This window comes from Triturus cristatus, chromosome 2_2, assembly GCF_964204655.1.
Source record: "Triturus cristatus chromosome 2_2, aTriCri1.1, whole genome shotgun sequence".
Taxonomy (NCBI): Eukaryota; Metazoa; Chordata; class Amphibia; order Caudata; family Salamandridae; genus Triturus; species Triturus cristatus.
This window is the reverse complement of record NC_140582.1, coordinates 1,003,642,509-1,003,661,304: the sequence shown is the minus strand read 5'-3', so window position 1 is coordinate 1,003,661,304 and position 18,796 is coordinate 1,003,642,509. Positions and strand designations below refer to the sequence as shown.

The following is an 18,796-nucleotide window of genomic DNA, read 5'->3' as shown; positions in this document are numbered from 1 at the left end:
ATGGATTTGTCTTCAGAAAGCAGACATTCATAGAGTTGTAAACCTACAAGGCAGCATCAGTTTTGTAGAGTCCGACACAAGAAGCTTCTTCAGGCATTTTGTCTTATGACCATGTCCAGTTGTATATTTAGAAAATACACAAACAGGGGCCGTATTACAGAGAGGGCCTCATGTACCCAATGGGCACTTACTCCCTGTTTGTGTGCCCCTGAAGAGGCCACAGATTATTGTGCGGCCCCCTTCTGTAATGCTATTAGCGCTGGCACACATGTGGCTCCAGTGCTATCATTAGAGGCTATTCCCTCATTTGAATAGGGGCGTGGCCCCATGAGCATTAGGGAATCAGTTTGCCTCTGTACCCATGCTATATTATGGACGCTGGCTCTGAGGCAAACATGATTCTAGGAGGCGCACTCAAAGTGTGCCACAAAAAGGTGGCACACTTTCATGGTGCCTCCTGATGGCAGCCCCCAGGAGGGGAGAAATGGGATTCCCTGGACCCCCAGACATCCGCTTGCAGGCAGGTGCAGTCACTCATAGCACCCATCTGCAGGGGGTTCTCTCCACCTTATTTTAAAGTGCAGGCAGTTCGCTGCCTGCACAGTGAAACTTGGAGTGGCGGTGAAGCAGCTGCTCTGTATTTCACTTGAATGCATGCATTTGCAGTTGCCCAGGAGGCAGTGCATTCACAGTAATACGGCACTCTTTCCTTTTTTACGCACGGTGCACCTATTAAAAGGTGCGCCGTGGTGCAAACAGGGAAAGTACGCCGTATATGTAATACTGCCCCAGGTAAATTGATTAGTCAGAATACTCCACTGTCATTGGTGGTAAACCTGAATACTGTCTTTAACAGTGATGGAGAAGCCTCCGGTGCAACAGAAAACAATCTGTCCCTACAATGTTGTTGCATGGAATGAAAATAACTTTCCAGTTACTACTGTCGTGTGTGCCTTGCTTGCTGCCTTTCGAACAAACGCTATTCTCACTTTTCAACCTTTTAGCACAAGCATAACAAAACTTATTTTAGGCTGACACACATCTCACTGTACTCAGTATGACATTTCCAGATCCTGTGATATTGGATTTGGAGTAGACAAAACCACGCTCTAGTCCAACACAGCACATGTCTGTTTTAAGCAGGTGCTCTCCCTTTTTACCCAGCTGTTTCAAGAAAATGTAATTAATCTGAAAATGGGGCGGTGGCAACCAGGTATATTTAGAACTGACTACGTGGTCTTGTGAAACTTACTTCCTCATCTCCTGGACTAAGTAATAAACGGATTTCCTTTGCTGGGTGTCACCCGTCTATCAGGGAGAATCATTATATAGATTTCCCTATTCAATTGGATATGTATAGGTCTTGGTTGGTTGATTTCGTTCAAACATGCCTTTGTAACCTCTGCCAATGGAATGGGTTGAAAATTAAATATGGGCAAACTAATTTATTAGTCAGATGTTTTACAAAAGTTATAAACACCTTTAAATGATCACGTGTTTAAGGGCTGCCACAATAAAGATACATAATTAATATTTATTTAGGTACAGAGGTGTATTATGATGTAAAGATTTGTGGGTCCCACATGCCTGGGAAAATGTTGGTGGAGTCCTTGCAGAATAATGATCATTCCTCGCCTGCCACCTTTAAAACTGGCATTGGGTCCTGCAGCAGGCGCATGTGCGACAAAGAATGGACTCCCAGGGCAGAGCATTTACAACCTTTTCATTACTGTGAAAGTGACAGCTTGAATGTTTTCATTAGAGACACATTTTCTCTGCAGTGCCTCACCGCCTTTTGGCTATGTTCGAGCTATAGCTATACCATATTCATAAAGAGAAACAAACATAAAATAATTCTGACACCTGATGCATATCTAGGGGATTTGTAGTTGTGTGTCCAATAAACTATTTATTTCAATATGCATAGCTTATGTCGACTTCAATTTAGTCCGAATAACTGGTGCAACAATGATGTGAATAAACGACCCACGTGATCGATAAATGTAATAATAATTTTATTCAGAAGATAATATTTTTTGCATCCAGTGTGTAAATCAGATATCACCCAAGTAACGGTGTTGGCATTGCCATGCATTGCTTTCATCCAAAATAGTCTGAATATTTCCAGGTAGTGGCGATGGAATCAGACCATGCAGGGCCCCAAGGTAAAAGAATGAAAATGCTGCAAATGCATTTGTATTGCGGTTTGTGAACCCACGTGTCCCAGGATTGCCTCGGAGTGTGACTGAGGCTTGCACGGGAGTACTTTCAATCCGGCATTTTTCGCACACACATCTCGCATGAATGCTGTCAGGGCTCATTCATATGTTAAGTGTAGTAGTGTCGTTGCGACCATGTTACAATAGAACGTGAGCGTGCAGTTAAACAGGTAAGCCTCATTTACTAGTAAAGGTCCAAAACCAATTATCTAGGGATGCACAGGAGGCAGATGGTGACCTTTCATACAGGTGCCGACTATATTTTCAAGTCATCTTTCTGTATTATTTCTATATTCCTTTCCATGCAGAGATGCCATTCAGATCACAGTACACCAACAGGTGTACCAGGAAAGACATCCAGTAATGGGCAATGAGGCAGACTATAGGATCGGACCTGTCGGAAACACTACAGCTCCTACTCTTGACATGTATGAGAGCATGCATAACTATTTTCCCTACACCATGCACTTGCTTTTCATGTGGGTGGCCCTTTGACCACAAAGTAAGACCATGTATCTGCGACTCCAGCTGAAAGATTTAGAGGCCACTGTGACTAGTGACGTTGTCTGAATGCTGTTTTACACCCACTTCATACTTAGTGAGCTTGTGAGCGCCCCCTCCCCGATGTCAAGAGATCCATAGATATCCGGGAGCCCCAAGTGTCAGTGAGACCAAGCACAAATGTAATACTATTAAAAGCAAAACAGTCAAAAATAATTTGACAAACACTTTTTCTACAATTTGGTTCACTGCTGTAGCATGCCCTGTATTCTTTTAGAAAACATAATGGATGATGTATAATAAGAATTAGTTTTTATTATTGCTTCATGAAAATGTTTAAACCCTGGGTAGAGTTAGTACGTCAATAGAATGATACAATTTAAGTTGTCTAAATGCATTCCTTCTAGACTCCAGCAGAAGACCCTCTTTCCATTGCATTAAATAGTAACACCCCATCTTACACTGCCCAAGATGTGTTTGTGGAATTCAATGTAAAAATAGGTTCATAAATAATAGGGTCTTGTCACACCTCCATTCACTTCTGTGATGTGTACGCTGTAAAAGCACATTAAGGTTTGAATGTTGGTAGTGGTGTATTTTAAATGTAACTCTGTATTGCATTTCCGTTCCTACTTAGAGGTGAGGGTAACTCTCACAAGTAGCTGCAGCGTAAATATGTGGAATTACCTTAAAATTATGTGACAAATGTAATCTGTATTTAGCACTATTTTTACAGTGCTGACCTTCTCCCCAAAATTAATTACGTGAGCTGGCATACTTGCGATATTATTGGTAATTCTGTGCCAAAGAGTAGCATGGAATTACCAAAATTACTCTGATTACGTCGGTGCAATTAAAATTACACCCAGGCCTATTCTCACTGGTGATGTTTTGCCAAGTTTGTGATTTATGTCAACTCTTCAGAGTTTTGCCTGAACCATAGGAACAAAGAAAGTCCAAAAGAAGCACTTCTAAAACACAATATATTGTTACACAATTGCAGAATACAAATACATTACTGTAAATCTGACCGAACATAAATATACATTTAAATTTGTTTTGAGTACTTACCATATTCATCTAACAGTATGTTGTCAGGCTTGATGTCCCTGCAAGATAAAGAATATGTCATGCTTGCTCAAAATGGCAACATTTAAGATTGGATAAACTAGTAAATTGTTAAAATATTTTGATAAAAATAAATTTTTGGGATATTGTGGTTGGACACATATCTCTACTGACTGCCCATGGAAATGCTAAAGAGACATTTCAAATTAATTTATTAATACATCGCGTAATGTATAAGAGGAAATGGCAGGTTATAATTCGAAATAGCCGACATCCACATTGAAAAACAACATGCAATGAATGGAAACACGTCAGCCACTTGAGAGACATGATAGTCAGTTATATACAATAACATGAAATATTTATTCTTTATGCTACTTATTTGAATTTATTAGCAGTTTTAGGTAGTGTGGGCCATAATCTAGGGGATCAGGTTGCTTTACAGCTTACTAACGGTTTTGAAACCATCTGCCGAAGATGGCGATGAAGCACTACTTACTGAGTAAAGGCAAACACATTTATTGTTCTAATTATAGTGGGTGAATATAGACATTCATAGAAGACAAGGGGCATTATAGGAGGATCCCAGGTCAGATTATTCCTGGGATCTGGTAGGCAGTAGATTTGTAGCTCAGCAAACCAGTTCTGGCAGTGATGTATGAATAAGAGGCACTTTGTGTCTTTTTATAAAGTGGCGGCTCCTCTGCTATGGCGGAGGAACATAGCTCCACTGCTTTTGAGCAGTGCAAAGCACAAAACATGAAATGATAATGACTTTGCGTTATTATCATTTTGTTCTTCGAGCTGCTTTGCGGGCTGGTGGGTGGGTGGGGCTGCTCTGCTCTGAGAGCAGGGCAGGAGATGAGTGGTTTGCCCACTCCTAAGTGCGCAATGACTTTTTGGTCGTCTCTCTCTGGCTGCCCAAACCAGTCATGCGCACTTTCCCTGTTCTCCAGAACATGTCCACCATTCCAGCCCCTAGCTAAGCGCTCTGTCACGGCGCTCAGACCAACCACAATGCTGCATTTCAGCATTGCGATTGGTCAGGGAAGCCTGGGTGCTTACCAATCCCAAAGGTGCATTGCAGCGTTGTGATTGGTCTGTGGGGCCTGGCTCTGCTTCCTGTCCGAAGACAAGAAGAGCAGGAGCAGAGATGCAGGACTTGGGGGCAAGGTATGTTTTTTATTTATATGGTGCACTCAATCGCGCTACTCCCCCCTAGCAACCACCCCACCGCCCACCACCCACGAGCCATTCCGTACGCCTGTCTTTTAGGGTATTCAGGATCTACAGGGGAATGGAGTTCCAGAATTTCGCTTCACTCCTTGTTAAAGATTAAGTTGAATGTTTTCTGAAGAGAGATTGTTACCGGAAGTAAGGGATCCGAGCCTTGCAGTGTGTGACGACCTTCCAAACAGTTTTCATATTTTCACCATGTTTTTGGGGACACTAGAATTCACGATGTGTGCATGTTGCAACCTAGTGTGAAAATGCCACTTGCTTCAATTGGTAGCCAGTGATGTGTGATGAGCACAGGGTTGATGTGTTCAGAGTATTTCGCTCCCTAGACGAGGCTAGCTGCAGCAGGTTAAGTTTGCTTTTAAAGGTTCAAGGCGTATCTATGGAATCCCTGAAAGTAATGAGACACCGTATTCAAGATCACAAAAGACTAATGATTAAGGTACCATTTTGAAATTTGATTAAAGGATATAAGGTTTAAATTTACACTGGATTCTGAGTGGATCCCTGAAGGAAGAGTGATGATTCATCACCAAGTTCCTTGTAACATAAGGCACTTTGCATCTCCCAGAATGCAATGCCAAACCTGAAGATTTACCCATTTAGTACTGTAGTATGTGTGCCAAGTTCATCAGAATTTAATTTGAAAGTAAAATACTTCAGATATCGTGAGCATGCTAAGGGCCAGTCTACAAGTGAAATGGTAACTCTTCTCTGGTCACAAATGCCTGTTTTAGGCTGGAGTTCTTTCTACCAAAATCAGATGGAATTCACACCTGGGAAATTCCCTTGTAGAAGGTAAAACATTTCAACTGCTGGGTTAGCACATACTAGCAAGGTATTTATGGGTTAATACTATCTGAAACGGTAATTCTGGGTGAACACTACCACCCTACCAGAACCATGTACCTCATTATCTGCCGCTTAATGGTAGAGGATTGTTAAATGAGGAGCAATGCGAATAAGACTTTTAAGGTTTGAACCTGAGATTTGTAGAAGTAAAACACCTGTCCACGTCGTGCCTGTCTCTACTGCTTAAAGAATAGTGGCTGATTGTCATAGAGTCACACTCTTACCCAGACCTTCTAATTACTTCCAAAGACTATTTGTCTCCCCACCATTGTCCACTGTATTAGTTCAAAGAGATTTCAGGCACCTTCCTATGACGTCATTAGAACAGGATGCCAGATTGCTCCCAGTATTAATAAAACAGATTCCAAGATGAAGTTATCTTCAGCTCCAGGCATCTATAAGGAATTCTGGCAGTGTACTTGAGGTCCAGGTTACTGGCCCAGGTGTATTGCTGCTCTGCTGGAGTTTCTTTAGTGGGGGAATGAAGTGTGTCCTCAATGTCCCCATTCTCTGTTAATCCCCATTGCCCCATACATTTTGCCATAAGGCACTCTATACTCTAGTGGGTGTCTAATCATGTGTTTAGGTTTCTGCATATGAGTGAAAGATGGCATTTGTGGTTGTCTGATAGTGTGAATGGGTGTCAGGCACGTTTTGATGTCTAGTGCAAATGATCTTTTGTGTGGCTGTACTTTGTCATCATCTTAAAACTCATGCATGTAAGGATTTTTATTGGTGTGCATGGGTGTCTGGTTATGTTTGAGGGTTAGCTAGACCTAACATCCTTAGTTGTGGTATTCCCCCAGACGTTTTGCCTTCACTCCCTGATATTTGCTGAGCTTGTTTGTTTGCATTAAGACTCTGTGCACATTCCCCCGGCTAACTAGAGACAAAATGCTTGTGCTCTCTCCTTTAAACATGGTAAAATTGGTGTATACCCAATTGACATGTTTAATTTACTTATACACCCCTAGTTAATGGTACTACCTGTACCGAGGACCTGCAAATTAAATGCTACAAGTGGGCTGCAGCACCTTGTGCCACCCAATAAATAACCACTTTATAACATGTCTCAGGCTTGCCACGGCAGCTTGTAGTGCAGTTTTAAGCAGCCTTTTTGACCTGCACCCCTAATATAAGCCCTAAAAGCTCATAGGGCAGGGTGCACCGTATTTAAAAAGTAGAGCATGTGCACTTAAGCTTTGGATGTTTTGGTAATGATAAACTCCCTTCTAAAGTAGTGTACTGTACTGCAAGGCTATCTCTCTCATAGACTAAAACTGGATTACATTATTCCACCTTAAATTTGGGACAAATTAAATGAATTGAAATGTAAATTCCTCTTTAGTGGTAAAGTCAGATTTTAAGTTACAATTTTGAAAATGATGCTTTTAGAAAAATTTAATTATTCTACCCAATCCAACTGTGCCTTTCTGCTAGTGTCCTGGGTCACATGACTGGGAATGGCTTTCCGGTTGTGGGTTATGTATTGCTTGCAGACATCGAGACCCAGCTCTCTGCCTGTGCGGCTCTGCTGACTGAGCCTCCCCGCTGCTGCCCCTCCACCACTGCGCCTGACAGAGGTTCGAGTCTGCATTGAGGGTTGTGTCCCTGTGATTTTCGCCATATTCTTCTGTTTTTTTTTTCTTGCCTTATTTTGATTCTTACTTGCCTTAATTTTGCCTTGCCTTATTACTTGCCTTGCCTTATTTTTGCCTCCATGCCCGTTTCCTGCCTGTTCTTCACCGCTGCTGCCCCCGCGGCCCCTCCCCCCACCAGTTTCCCGCTCCCGCCACCCAGCTGCTCTTCCCTCCCCCTTCCCCATTTAATGACGGCCACTGTGTGGACATCTGAGCAGGACCTTTGACCTCCTGGTCATAGACCCAGCTCTCCGCCCGTGCAGCTGTGCTGACTGAGTCTCCCCGCTGCTGCCTCTCCACCTCTGCGTCTGACAGCGGTTAAAGTCTGCATTGAGGGTTGTGCCCCTGTGATTTTGGCAGTATTGTTCTTACTTGCCTTAATTTTGCCTTGCCTTATTGCTTGCCTTGCCTTATTTTTGCCTCCGTGCCCCGTTCCTGACTGTTCTTTTCATCTGCTACCCCCGCTGCCCCGCCCTGCCAGTTTCTCGCTCTCGCCACCCAGCTGCACCTCGCTCCCCTTCCCCATTTAATGGCGGCGGCTGTGCACACGTGCTGCTGGCGCGTCGTGCCAAAGGCACACCCGTCTGTGCCCGCAACCAGCACCAGGGACCCTGGCTCCACAACCACCCACCGCTACGACTCAGCTGCCCTCCTCACTCTCATCCCCGGAAGGAACAACAACTGCCAGCTGTCCACACCAAGCACCACCCACAGCCAGTTCTCCAGCTGCCACTGCTGGAGAACTTAAACCACCCTCCGCACCACCACCCCCACGTCAGACGCCAACACCACTGAAGCCCTCAAGTGCATCCTCCTCAATGTGCGCTCCCTGCGCAGACACGCTGTAGAGATCTGGGACCTACTCAACACCCTCTCACCAGATACCGCCTTCTTTACAGATCTCCTCCGCCCCTGACATCACCACTGCCATCCCCGATGGATACAAGATCTAGAGGAAGGACGCCCCCAACCGCCAAGGAGGAGGACTCGCCTTTGCACACAAGAGCTCCCTCCTACTCTACACCTCCACCACGAGTGACACCTTCTCCACCACGAACACCTTCACTTCCTTGTCCATACCAGCCCTAGAACCACACTTCACAGCATCCTCGCCTACAGACCCACCGGACCTCGTGCTTCATTCGCTACTACCATCACAGACCTCATCGCACCCCACACCATCGCCTCCATGGACTACATACTCATCGGAGACTTGAACTTCCACCTCGACAACCCCAGCGACCCCAATTCCACCAACCTCCTGGACAACCTCGCCAACATCGGACTGAAACAGCTCGTCACCACGCCTACCCACAAGGGAACAACATCCATTTCAGCCATGCCACGCAACCTCCATGGACAGACCACCACTGCGTACACTTCCTCGTCAACAAACCCACGCCACCAAAACCTGCACCCCACCCTCCTCGAAGATATTGGAGCAAAGTCACGGAGGAGCAGCTCACCTCCACCCTCAACCATGATGCCCCGACCACCACGACCGACGCCAACATCGCAGCCAAAGAACTCCACAGATGGATCTGCAACTGCGCAGAGGAGCTTGCACCCCTACGCAACCCTGACAGACAGTGCCCCAGGAAGCCCACCTGGTTCATCACTGACCTCATAGAATTCAGATGCTCCTGCAGACTTCTTGAGAAGAACTGTAGAAACAGCAAAGCATCAGAAGATTGCGCCACTTACAAGAACGCCATGACGGAATACCACCTATGCATCAGGTCCACCAAAAGGACCTTCATCCAGAACAAAATCCTCACCAACTGCAGAAACTCAAAGAAACTCGTCAGAATCATCCAGGAATTCACCAAGCCCCCCAGCGAAACCACAGATGTCACCCAATCCCAGGACCTCTGCAACAAGCTCGGTTCCTACTTTCATCTGAAAATCAAGGGCCTCTACAACAACTTATGACCACATACCTGACCCCAAAACTGCCTTCTACTCCAGCAACACAAGCCAGTCCACCATCTCCTCCTGGAACCTAGTCACCACGAGGTCACATCTCGACCATGAAACGCATCCACTCTGGACCCCCCTCTGAGCCCTGCCCCCGCACATCTTCCACAGAGCCGCCGCCACCATTGCTCCAGAACTGCGACGCACCATCAATGCAACTTTCAAGACCGGCATCTTTCCCAATGACTGGAAATGCGCAGAAGTCAGACTCCTGCTCAAGAAGCCCTCAGCAGATCCCACGGATCTCAAGAACTACCGACCCATCTGCGTCCTCCCCTTCATGGCCAAAGTAACCTAGAAGACCGTCAACACCCAACTAACAGAATTCATCGAAGAAAATGCCATCCTCGACCCCTCCCAATCTGGATTGTGCAGCAACCACAGCACTGAGACCGCTCTACTCACCGCCACAGATGACACAGATAACAGCCACACCCTCGTCAACTAAGGCCACACCGCAGCCCTGATCCTACTCAACCTCTCTGCAGCATTCAACACCGTCTTCCACCGCACGCTCACCGCCAGACTCCACGACGCTGGCATACAGGGAACTGCCCTCAACTGGATCCGCTCCTTCCGCACTGGCGGAACTCAAAGAATCAGACTGCCACCCTTCCTCTCCGAACCCAAGGAAAACGCCTGCGGAGTACCACAAGGATCCTCGCTCAGCCCCATGCATCTACATGGACTCAGCATAGTATCCTACGCCGACGACACCCAGCTCATCCTCTCCCTCACCAGGGACCCCATCGCCACCAGACTCAAGTTCCAGCAAGGAATGAAGGACGTCGCATCCTGGATGAGCATCAGCTGCCTAAAGCTCAACTCGGCATCGTACTCAACTCCTCCCTCTCCATGACCCGACAGGTCAACACCGTCGCCTCCAGCTGCTTCAACACCCTCTGCATCCTCTGAAAGACCTTCAAATGGATACCCCCCAAAGCAAGAAAGACTGTCACCCATGCACTCATAACCAGCAGACTGGACTACGGAAGTGCCCTCTACGCCAGGATCAACAAGTCTCTGCTCCGCAAACAACAGACCATCCAGAACACTGCATCCAGACTCGTCCTCAGCATCCCTTGACATGAACCGATCACCCAACACCTGCGGAACCTCCACTGGCTCCCCGTTGAGAAGAGAGTAACCTTCAGTATACTTACCCACGCCTATAAATGCCTCCACAACACCAGGCCCCAATACCTCAATGAGAGAATCTCCTTCCACGTACCCAAGAGAAACCTCCGATCCGCCTACCTTGCCCTCGCCAACACCCTGCACATCCGCAGAGCCTGAACAGGTGGAAGAGCCTTCTCCTACATCATGGCCGAGACCTGGAATGAGCTCCCGATACACATCAGATGCGCCCCCTTCCTGAACACCTTCAGGAAGACACTCAAGACCTGGCTCTTCGACTGAACGGAGCTGCGCACCCCCCCCCCCAGCTCCTTGAGACCCTCACGGGTGAGTAGCATGCTTTACAAACCCCCTTATTGATTGATTGACTAAGGGGTGCCCATCATTTGGACTATTGTCTGGCACTAGATGGTACTCCTCCTGAAGAAAAATGAAGATACAGACGTTCTGGGCTCCTAATGACCACAAAATGACCTCTTTGTTCCAAGATTTGACCACCTGCAATGACCGCCAATGTAAAACTCCAACTGGACTTGCTCTTTGCGCTGACAGTGACTGCCCCCAGCAACCACCAAAGCGAGGTTCCAGTGAGCCCTGCACTTTGCACCAACATTTACGGTCTACTTCGACTGCCAACTCAAAGCTCCAGTGACGATCAGCTCTTTGCGATACAACAGTGGCCGTCCATGACTCCTGACCCGCTCCTCCTCCCATCAACTATATCCATGCTGCCCCTCCCCTACATGAAAAGCAGCTCTTTGCGTGGACTTGAGAAGATAACTCTTCAGCAGGACAAACCTGGTCCCTGTTTCTGACCCGTGCTCATCGTGGTTGGCCTGAACATATGACTTTTACCCGGACCAGCATGACCAGATACCAGCATGTGGGACCTTGTGGTTTTCGGCTCTATTTGGACCTAAAAATGTAAACTTAATATCATTGCTTCTACTGATTGGATTTTTTTTTTGTTTTGAAGTTGTCGTGTAGGTCCTATAAAACCTATACAGGATCTGCGTGTTTGAACAGCGTACACTGTAGGATTGGCGTCACACTGATTCTGAACACCCCCACCGGGTATGTTGACCTCTAGTATCAGCTAGCTCACAGTGCCACTAGAATCTCCTCTTACCAAGGAGAGAATAGTTATTGGCAACCATCAAACATGACAACCCTGATCCCTCAGGATCATGGAAACAATATACTGCTTTTCGCTGAGTCATTTGTGCTTACTTAATCGGTCTTTGAAAAGGAACACAGAATAAACGGGCTGGGTGTTTTCAATAAGTATTTATTGAACAGTTGTAATTCTGGTGTAAAATAGATGAGCTGCAAAAACCATTAGACAGTAAAAGATATAAATGATTAGCAGTACTATAAAAGTAAACAGATGGTAAAGCAGTACACACAAGTATATGAACTACATGATAATAAAAAGATACGTACTCCTAATATGCTTCCCTAACTAGATGTACCTAGTATTTGTGTAGGGGTCTAAAGCCAAGAATCTCTCTAGGATAAAGTCAACCCCATTACCTGAAGTGAGAGACTGTGGGACCCCATCCTGGTCTTGAGTTAGACACCCTGTGAGGGATGTGTTTAGGCCTCTGCGAGCTGGAGTGTCTGCATGTAGGAACCTCAGTGTCTCTGGTTCTACCTCGCTGTATTACTGTGTCGGACTTAAGATGACGTCGTGCATGAACATTATACAGAGATATTATACAGGAGATGGTAGTCCTGCTGCGCTTCCAAGATTCCTCATGCATAATGTATGAGATTTTGAACTAGGGAAAACCAGCGTTCTGAATGCAGTGTTGTATCTAGGTAAAAGGTCAGTCCCTGTAAACCGTTATAAGTGTAATGTAGGGAAGAATATAGGTAAAGGGTTATGATGCTACCTGGGCCTATATCAGGGTACCTATATGGAATATAACAAAAGTCATTTTATTGATTAAAATGTACCCTATTTTTCTAAATTGGGTTGGGATTTTTCTAGTGTTGTGTTTTCACTTTATTCCTGCTTGAGTGTGGCATAGATACTTTACATATTGCATCAAGGTTAAGACTGCTTTGTGCCCAGATACCTTTGGGTTAAGCACAGATTTATTTTGGGACTTTTGTGGTTCACCCTGACAAGGCCTTTGTTCAGCGGCGGCTCCTCTGATATGGCGGAGGAGCGTCGCCCCTTCCAGCATCCTCAAAAACGTGACAAATGCAACAACAATAAAACAGGTTTAAAACCTGTTTTATTATCGTATTATTTTTCTTGTGCCGAGTCTTGCGGGTGGGGTCAGGGGATGACAGGCACAGAGGGGGAGTGGTGGACACTGTTGTCAGTAAGCATGATGGTTTGGCCGGCCGTCTAAGGATGGCCAGATCATCATGTGCACTGAAGCTCTCTCCAACCCCAGCTGTGTTGCCGGGTTGGAGAAAGCAAGCACAGGCTCCCAGTTTACCTGGGAGGGCAAATCCATAGCGCTCAGGCCCATCCTGAAGCTGCTCTCATGCATGAGAGCATCTTCAGGACTGGCTGCAGGGCAGTCTGGGAGCCTGTGACTGCCTGCAGTGGAGAGGAGAGGAGCAGAAGTTCGGGATGCTGGAGGGCGGCAGGTAAGTTCTTTTTTATTTTTTTTATTTGCCTCAGTCTCCCCCAGACCCACCTCTTTTCCCAGACACGAGCTGCTCCTGCTTGTGCTCATTATTTGAGTCGGGCTTCAACCGCTATCAACCAATAACCCAATTCCTTACAGGATTGTGGATCGTATGTTGGATTTTATTGAATTTGGGTTGATGTGCGATGGGGTATGTGGGTGTATGATTGCATATTTGAATGGGTGATGGTGTGCATGGGTGTCTTGTGTGGGTGTTTGAAAAACACACATAGAAAATCACCAATTGGTGTACTTTTACTGACAAAAACAAGCCTAACATATGCCAATGCTTGTTAAAATTGATGTGATCTAGTCGCGCAAACACGCCATTCAAGATGGCCACCTCCCACTGAGCAGCATGGAACTATTCCCATCATGACGATTTTGTGTAGAGAATTAAGGCTAGCATTTTTAATTTCAAATTAACAATGAGGTTCTGAAGGGGAGTTCTCTTTGCCCATTACCTTTTTATGCCTCTTCTTGAAGATTTACTGCAGTTACAGGAGGTGAGCTGCTCTCCGGTGTCTTGGGACCTAGTGTTGCTGGAATTCCAGTCAGGAGGGTGGAGTGAAGCTCAGTAAAGGGCGCAGCTGGGGCCTGGCCCACTCCCACTGTTGGTTGTAGCTGCTGTACTGTGCTTATTTAGGCAGCATTTCACTCCTGTTTTGATATTACTCATGTAATATTGTTCTAGCTTGCTCCTTTATTGTAACTTATATTTATTTTCTTTTGAATATGGATGGCAAGCATTCACAAAATATGTCTAACAAACAAAAACAAAATATTTCTCCTCCACCAGTTAAGTCTAAATTAATGAATATTATTGAGCCTTCATTATCTACTTTGCTAGAGGAGTTACAAGCTGTACGTTCAAATACAGACAATACTGCGTCTGAGATAAAAAATGTATGTAAAGATATGGCTGGTCTTTCCATGAAGGTCTCTGACAATGCTATTAAATTCAAGACAATAAAGCTAAAATTTACCATCTTAAACCTATTGCAGCAAAAATTGCACCAATTAATAAATTACTGCTCGATTCTGAAAATTGCAATAGACAATATGACCTACGAATAAATTTACCAGAAGATGTGGAGGATATTGACTGCAGGGTTTATTTAGAAAACCTACTTCCTGGTCTTTTAGTTTTTAAATGTCCTGAAAAATTTGAGATAGATATGGCGCACAAAATCCCTTCTCATCACAACCCAGGACAAGATAAGCCTGGTCAAATGATTTTCAAAGTTTTACATCGTCACCATTTAATTTTGATACAAAAGGCTGCCAGAGACATTCCTTCATTAATGGTCAATGGGAATAACATTTTTATTCATCAAGACTATGCTGCAGATACGGTCAACATTCGGAAGGAATTTGCGGATATTCGTCCCTGGCTGAGAAATGCTGGTTATAAATATGGTTTATTTGATCCGTCCACTATGCAAATTTGGAAAGATGGGTCTGCTGAGTCTTTTCAACATCCTGAGGATCTTCGCCACTTTTTGGATCTGCAGTTACAGTCTTCCATGGAAACAAATGAGACTACTACCCGACCTAAATGTTGCTAGAAATGTTGTTGCTAGCATGTTTAATTGATTATAATATATTTTAAGGGCATGTTGAGTAGGTCATTCTTGGCATGCGTGTGTGCGATTCAGGAGTACTATATATCTTTCTTTGTTGTATAGTCATTATTTTTGTTGTCGGTTGGTGTCTTTTGTGTTTTCTATATATTGATATTCGAGCTGCTATTGTTTTTTCATTCTATCTTTCTTATCTATCCTTTTATCTATCTTTATTCTTTTTTCAAAATGTTAATAGTATTAAAATTGTTTGATTTAATTTTAAAGGTTTGCAACACCCTGTTAAACGCACTAAGGTTTTAGATTATTTAGCTAGGCATAAAGTAGATATTTGTTTAATTCAAGAGACTCATGTAGACGATAAAGTTTTATCCTATAGGAATAGAAAATGGATAGGATATATTATTTAATCTCCGGCTCTCAATTGGACAGATGGGGTAGCAATTATTTTTGCAAAGAAATTACACGGTCATATTTTACATAAGCGTTCTGATTCTGAGGGTTGTTTCATTATAGCCAATATTAAATCAACAATAAGGTTTTCTACCTAATTAAAATATATGGGCCTACTAATGATGATCCTGATTTTTGCTCCAGATTTATTTCAGAGGTTCTAAAATTGGGTAATGTTCCTCTGATTATCGGAGGGGATTTTAATCTTATATCTGAGCCATTACTGGATAGAATATCCCAAGCTACATTTTGTCCTCAAAAAGCATTCTTCTCTCTCAAATCTTGTTTGGCAAAAAGATAAACTTAAATATTTTAGCATATGATTTACAAACAACATAAAACAATCTTTGTCTCTGAATATTGAATCTACTTTGGCGTATATTAAGGTTAAACTTCAAAAGTGGTCCTCCTTGTGTTTATCTTGGTGGGGAAGAATGGATGCAGTTAAAATGTTTTTGGCTCCTAAACTGTTTTATCTTTTTTCAATGATACCTATTCAACTCCCTCTTAAATGCTATATGACTATTGATAAATAATTTTTCCAAATTTATGTGGAATTATTAATTGCCTCCTTTAAGATACAAAAAATTTAAATTGTCTAAAATCAATGGAGGGTTTGGTTTACCATTTTTTTAAAGTATCATAAAGCCTTTATTTTAAAACAATGTATTTTATGGTTTCAGCATTTAGATCTTAATAATTCACCTGCATGGCTTCGTATTGAAGGGAATATAGTATCACATTTTCCTCTAGCTGCTTTACTTACAATGTCCAATTCTTCTGCTTTTTTAAAGAAATGAGTAATGTTGAAATCTACTAGGGGTGGGCGGAATTTGCGGAATTAACCTTCGCAAATTATCGCGAGAATGTTTAAAATTATCGCAAACAAGCAGAAATATCGCGAAGATGCGGAAGTTTTTTTCCGGCATGTTCGCGAGATTTTCTGCATGGTTGCGGGTCGCCAACTTACCCATGTGGTTGCTTGCGGGCGCGGCCATCTTGTTTTGAGTTGTTCTCGCGGTGCATGATCGCGAGAAGAAAGACGTGATCGCGCGACGCATGACGTCACTGCGGGCGCGAACTGTCGCGAGACAGCGCAAATGGCTAAAAACAATACAACATCTCATGGAGAACGCGACCGGATCAAGAAAACTTGTCAGCGAACGCAGGGATTCAGGTAAGGCGATCGCGCGCGCGCGAGAATGTATCATTTTACAGCGCGAGCAAGAAACAAATTATCGCCAAGCTGCGGAAACCGGAATTTTTGACATTTTCGCGCTCTCCGCGGAACGCAAAAATGTCAAATTATCGCAATTTCCGCGAACGGAACGAAATTTTTGCCCAGGCCTAAAATCTACTAAATTGATTCTACATGTTTTAGATTCTGTTTTCCAATGTTCTATTTCTAACACCTTAAATTTAACTCTGTGGTACAACCCATCATTAAAGTTAGTTTGTCACACAAATTTTTGGAATTCATGGATAAGAGCAGGCATTTTTTATTTTAAAGATATTTTTTATAATAATGCCTTTTTAAGTTTTGAGGACCTGAAACAAGGATTTAATTTGCAACCATCAGATATTGTTAAATATGAATTGCTATGTAACTCTATTCTTGACTCCTTCCCGAATGGCTTTCCTTCCACTGTTTCTTCTGATTTAGAAGAGTATCTCCAAACAATTGCATCTTCTTCCCATGTAGTGCCATTATTATATAAAAAAATTAATAATTTTGATGGAGGTAATATCAGTTTTCTTTCTACCTTTTGGAATGCAGAATTAGATTGTCATTATCTTTGGACACATGGAGGAAGATTTGGTTGAATTCTGTTTCGGGTTGGTTGCCTGTATCAATATATCAAACTAATACTTTTATACTTTTTAATTGTTTAAGGACCCCCTTAAAATTATATAATGGAAAACTTTTAAATTCTTCCACTTGTTGGAATTGTTCTTTAAATATAGGATCATTAAGGCATATGTTATATGATTGCCATTTTGTTAAGAAGTGTTGGGATGAAGTTTGACAAATGATTACTCATATATTGACTGTATTAGATACCTTATCATCTAAAATAGTTATTTGCAAAGCCTCTTCTCTCACCACTAAAATGCCCCAGCTGAATAGCAAACTTTTTGATTTCATAATTTCCGCAGCTGTAAAGACAATTACTACTAATTGGAAAGATTCACCTTCATTATCAGTTCATGCATGGTGAGATTGGATAATTTTCACAAGAAGGGGTGCCAATTTGACATTATCTGGTATTTTTTATAATAATCCGAACTATCTAATTATTTTTAAACCAATTGATGATTATTTAATGTTGAATCGTTAGTATGTACTAGTTTATGTATAACTATATATGGTTAGGTTTAACTTTTAGCTTAGTAGCTCTGTAAACTGTTATTATAAATTTACGCTGTTGTCCTTTATATTTTTCATTGCAGTGATGTAATTTTGTTTTGTAGGTACTTTATAATATAATCTTGACCTCTTATTTATAAATTAGAATGTTTATCTTTATCCATATTGTTTTAATAGATTAACGTTTGTGCCTTTTCAGAGCATTTTTGTATGTTTTCTATTATCAAAAATTCTAATAAAATATTTAGAACTATATAAAAGAAATGTTACCTTTTCTTGTAAATTACCTTAAAAGTGTATATTTTAAAATGTGTTTTAATTCGTGTATACAGAGATTTCATCTGTGTCTTAATAAATGGTATACATGCAGATGCGCCAATGTACAACAGTATTTATTTTCATTGTTGGCCGTAGGAAGGGCAATGTCTCAGGAGACTGACTTCCATCCTCTCCTTTTATAAATGGAAAAATATAGCATATTACACTCATTTGACCCTGCTATTTTTAAGTTATTTTAAACCATAAAGCAACATGGTTTTGAGACCCACAGCTTCACCTCTTTAATAAAGCTTGGTGAGAAAAGGTCCAATAAGTTTATTTGTAAAATAACTGACCATGTTCTAAATAACATGCTTTATTGGGCCACATGTTTTTTACTGATTTGTCAAAAAATCCCTAATAGTTTGGTCAAATGTTTAATTTGCTTTTCTCAGCAGTAATGTATGCAGAATGGATGTTCTCTTTGTTTGGGACGAGATCACGATTTGTATTAAAACCAGTTCAGGCAGTGACATGAGTTGATGGTTCAATCGGGATTATGAGTAAGGCAGGAACAGTGCATGCCTTACATTATTACGTATGGACATTTCTCCCTCTAAAAGCAGGTAAAACTTGCAAGTTGCGGGGGGACAGACAGGCAGATAATGGTTTCTTCCTTCTTACGGGAATACCACCACCATTGCCCGGTATTACTCCATGAGGACATACGTAGACTCAGAGTAAAGACCAAGACAACTGTGGAAGATTTCCAAGTTGAACGACTGTTCTATCTTTTAGCATAATCAAAGTATAGCTTTGTAACCATGGCAGCACAGCCAATGCAAGCGAGGCA

At 42.9% G+C, this 18,796-nt stretch overlaps 1 protein-coding gene across 1 annotated transcript in view; it reads right to left on the bottom strand.

The window, feature by feature from the left end:
- The window catches only part of STK32B (serine/threonine kinase 32B), a 1,850,878-nt gene that overhangs the window by 952,172 nt on the left and 879,910 nt on the right, over window positions 1–18,796 (bottom strand). Inside the window, exon 5 of the mRNA XM_085642433.1 lies at window positions 3,792–3,829. Within this exon, the coding sequence (XP_085498559.1) occupies window positions 3,792–3,829 (38 nt within the window). The remainder of the gene's footprint in view (window positions 1–3,791; window positions 3,830–18,796) is intronic.